The 4,162-nt window shown below is 48.6% G+C and overlaps 1 protein-coding gene across 3 annotated transcripts in view; it reads left to right on the plus strand.

Annotated features, from left to right (window-relative positions):
* Nucleotides 1-3,140, plus strand: part of Reck (reversion inducing cysteine rich protein with kazal motifs) — a 72,790-nt gene extending 69,650 nt beyond the window's left edge. For 2 of the 3 annotated variants that reach the window (XM_029533349.1, XM_029533350.1), the window contains 2 exons: nt 591-746; nt 1,493-3,086. In XM_029533349.1, the coding sequence (XP_029389209.1) occupies nt 591-746; nt 1,493-1,714 (378 nt within the window). In that variant the 3' untranslated portion in view covers nt 1,715-3,086. Of the gene's footprint in view, nt 1-590; nt 747-1,492 lie in introns of all 3 variants that reach the window. The other variant, XM_021222207.1, reaches the window with a different exon arrangement.
* Nucleotides 3,141-4,162: the final 1,022 nt, after the last annotated feature.

Genomic DNA, 4,162 nt, shown 5'->3' on the forward strand with positions numbered 1-4,162 from the left:
TCCTTCTCCTTCTCCTTCTCCTTCTCCTTCTCCTTCTCCTTCTCCTTCTCTTCCTCCTTCTTCTCCTCATCCTCCTCCTTCCTCCTCCTCTTCCTCCTCCTCCTCTTCTTTGTCCTCTCTCTCTCTCTCTCTCTCTCTCTCTCTCTCTCTCTCTCTCTCTCTCTCTCTCACACACACACACACACACACACATAGAGCAAGCATGTAGCCCTGTATCCTAACCCTTGAAATGCAGAAGCAGGAGGGTTCAAGGCCATCTTTGGTTATCTGGGACCCTATTTCAAACACAAAATGAACCTAGATAAATAAACAGCACTTCTGAACTAGGACCATGAATTTAAAGCTAGTCTGTATAGCATAGTCTGTATAGCAAGGCCCTGCTCAAGATAAAAGAAAGTATTTCTGGTCAGTGTTAATTGTGGCTGTGTACCTCTGCGGGGAGCCCAGACCCTGTTACACACACTGGGCCCTGAGAGACAGGATTGTGTCCACAGAGCCAAACCTGGGGCTGAGCATACAGGTCAAAGAGCAGAGCAGCCTCAGCAGCAAGCAGGGGTCTTCTCCAGGCCCTAAAATAAAATGTCTTGCAGGTGACAAGCAGGAAGCCCATAACAGTTCTGGAGATCCTTCAGAAGATCCGCATGCACGTGTCTGTGCCCCAGTGTGACGTGTTTGGATACTTGAGCATCGAGTCGGAAATTGTGATCCTGATTATTCCTGTGGACCATTACCCAAAAGCTTTGCAGGTGAGGCTTGGCACACTGTGCAGCCATCTTGTCTGTTTAGAGTTTGGTGGACTTACAGTGGCAGAAAGGGACTGCAGGGTAAGGGAACAGGTGCACCTCGGGACTTGGAGAGGGCAGAGGGAAAGAGTACAGCAGCCTCCGGGTGGCCAGTCTGTCTCAGGCTGAGGCCGGGCACGCTAAGTCGCACCATTGTGCAGATGAGGCCACCAAGGCCTGGGGAGTAGGGCACTGGCAGGGGGCAGGCAGTGACCAAGCCAAGCCTCCGGTCTCCCTGGGGAGGGCCCATCGGAGGCAGTCTCAAGGGCCTTAAGGAGGCCACGGAACCTCGCTCGTGTAGGCCCAGGCTTCATCAGAAAGTAGCAAGGACTCAAGGAAGTGGGTGAATGGAAGCAGTTCCAGCTGCCTCAGTCCAAGCCTGTTTCTGTCCTCACATTTGAAGCAGATGTAAAAGCATTTCCTGTAGCCGTCCGTGCCCAACAGTCACCAACAGTCACCGTGGTGTCTAGTGAGATAGGCAGTGCGTGGTATGCTATAGTGCAAAACCCAAAATGGCCGACTGGCAAGGGCAGTGGCCTTGCCATTTCTAACTTGCATTAATGCTCTTACATGTGTGTAATAAGTTAAGCCCATCGTTAGCAGTAGCTCTGACTAGGACAGTAGGGACAGAGGAAAGCAAGCTGCCTCTGTGGCTGCCTGGGCCTGGTCAAGGTGCGGAGGCCTGTGTTGAAAGCTCTTTTCCCTTGCAGATTGAGGCCTGCAATAAGGAGGCAGAGAAAATCGAGTCCCTCATCAACTCCGACAGCCCCACGCTGGCATCCCACGTCCCGCTCTCGGCCCTCATCATTTCCCAAGTGCAGGTCTCCAGCAGTCTCCCGTCATCTGCTGTTGTGGGCTGGCCTCCCTTCCACTCCCTGCTCCTCCTCCTCAGCCTGGGCCTCACCATGCACTTGCCCTGGACTTGTCCCTGACCACCCACAGAACCGCCAAGCCTTTCTCCACCCAGCCGTCCACCTTGTGAAAGACATTCAGGACTGCTAGCTGGTGACCAAGCAAAGACATGTGTCACCTCTTAGCACCACACAGTATTTTTTCATCTGCCAATATTAGGGGTTTTGCCTTGGTTTTTAAAATGGTAAATTAGACTCTCCCAATGTAATGAAGATGATGCCTCTTCCTGGTGGACCCCTGGCCAGTTCACACTCCCTCAGTAGATGCTCCCCTTCCCCAAAGCAAATTTAGCATCCCTGGTCAATGGCATGGTCACTTTATAGGAGGCGGCCCCCTTTGTCCTTGGGTTGGTACCCTGGTCTCCTCAGAGTTCCCGGGAGTGCTGAGGTCACCGTGTGCTTGTTTCTGTGTCTGGAAGCTGAGGGCTCAGTGAAAAGCCCCTGCCTGCCATGATAGGGTGGGAGGAGAAAAACATCTTTGAATTCTCACAAGCTCATCAGGCTGACTCCATAGAAAAGGCAGGACTCTACTGTGCTTAGCAAAAGCAAGAAGACCAAGTGACACTCGTGCCTGTCTACACTTGGGCCTCTCAGCAGTTGTCATTTGTGCCTGTGAGTGGGGGCAATACCACAGCATCCAAGCATCTGTGTCATGTCTGCCCTGTTATGTTGGCCAGATACACTGGCCAGTACTCACCAAGTTCACAGGTTTAAAGATCAAACTTTAAACCAATTGCTGCTGCTATATAATTGCCAAAAAGTAAGATAATTAGTAGTTCATGTAAATAGTACATGATTTTTTATTTTATTATGAAGGTGAATAGCCATATTTGTAAAGTGACAATCATGTGTGTTAGCCCCACACTTTCCGTTCTTGAAGACACATCTGCTTTTTGTAATGTGCACAGTGTGGATAAGTGTGTGTCTGACTTTCCTTTTATAGAGAATTATAAAGAATGTGGTTTATATATTTAAAATATCAGGCTAAATATTAAAATGTTTGCATGTTGTCTAAGAAATTGGATACTTTGAATGTTTTACAGTTTGAAATAAGCTATTAATGTAATACTTCCTGTTTGTATGCACCTGAACTTAGATTTTACATGAAGTATTTTTCAGTGTTATATGTACCCTCTGAAATATAGCAATATGCTTATTATACCAAAATGTTGTTGAAAAGTGGGCACTTAATGCTTTCAGAGGGTCTCAGTGCTGATGTCGATGTACCTCTGTCACAGTTGCCTATTTCTGTCTAAATGTTTTCAACATACTAGACTATATTATATGTATATTCTCTATATAGTATACCACAATATACTATATATATTCTATATATAGTATACAGCACTATACTAGAAAGCCTTTCTATTTTAATAAAAGTAATTTTATATGATTATGTGTACTTCCAAGCAGTGTGAACACCCAGAATGAAACAGTCCCTTACTCTGAAGTGAGTTGTGTCTTTACTGTGCAGGGAGAGGTCCTGGAGTGACATCTTCCCAAGTCAAGGCCTGTAGGAGAGGGAAGCAGTGTATCAAACACACAGGCTCGGCCAGAGAGCAGAGTCCGGTGCAGACTGCAGCTTCTAAGACAGGAACAGACAGGCATGTCTACTCCCTTGTCCTCGTGTTGCAGCTCCAGGGTACATTTGGGGACAGATGACTGTGCAGTGTGGGAGTGTAGGGTCTCCCAGTGAGGACCTGCTCAATCCCATCAGTTACTTAGGATAAGCACACCAACCCTATCATGTCCCTCATCCAAAGCTGCATCTGTCCTCAATGCTGTCCCATTGCTGTGTCCTTACAGAAGGGAGAAAGAGCTGGAGCCACAGCTGTCCCTGAAGTCTCCACTCCCAAGTGCCAGTCATTTCTGCTACATTTTAGTGGCCAGAGAAAGTCACATGACTGCTCCTGAGCAAAACTTCTGGGTGGGAATATAAAATATTCCCGGAGTGGTGGTGTCTGTGTCTTGGGGAGAGGTGATGAGTGTGTTGAATGATGCAGTCCCCGTGAGGACAGACAAGAGCCAGGACTGGCTGGGTTTCTCTTAGAAGGGTGGGTACAACATGCTGTGGCCTAGGAGTCGGGTTGGGTTTGGGCGAGGGAATATATGAATGGAGAGATCTAAAGCTGATTCCCGCCCGGGGACTGTAATCACACTGAACCCCCAGATGGTGATAGAATCAGGTTAGCTTGGGGCATAATGTCCTCAACGGCCCTGATGCTTAAGTGGACATCCAGTTGCCTCGTGCACAGATCATAATGGCTTCCCAGCCACCAAGCAGATGGAGTTCTTGTTGGGACACCCCACCCCTACCCTAGCAGTGATCCTGAGAGCCACAGACAGAAAAGTAAGCTGAGGAGAGATTCCTGTGTCCTGAAGCTTACAGGCAGAACGCGGGGGAAAGGCCTGATGCGGGAGGAAGGCGGGTTGGCTGAGGTGGCGATGTGAGAAGCTGCCTTCCATCTG

This window comes from Mus pahari, chromosome 22, assembly GCF_900095145.1.
Source record: "Mus pahari chromosome 22, PAHARI_EIJ_v1.1, whole genome shotgun sequence".
Lineage (NCBI taxonomy): Eukaryota > Metazoa > Chordata > Mammalia > Rodentia > Muridae > Mus > Mus pahari.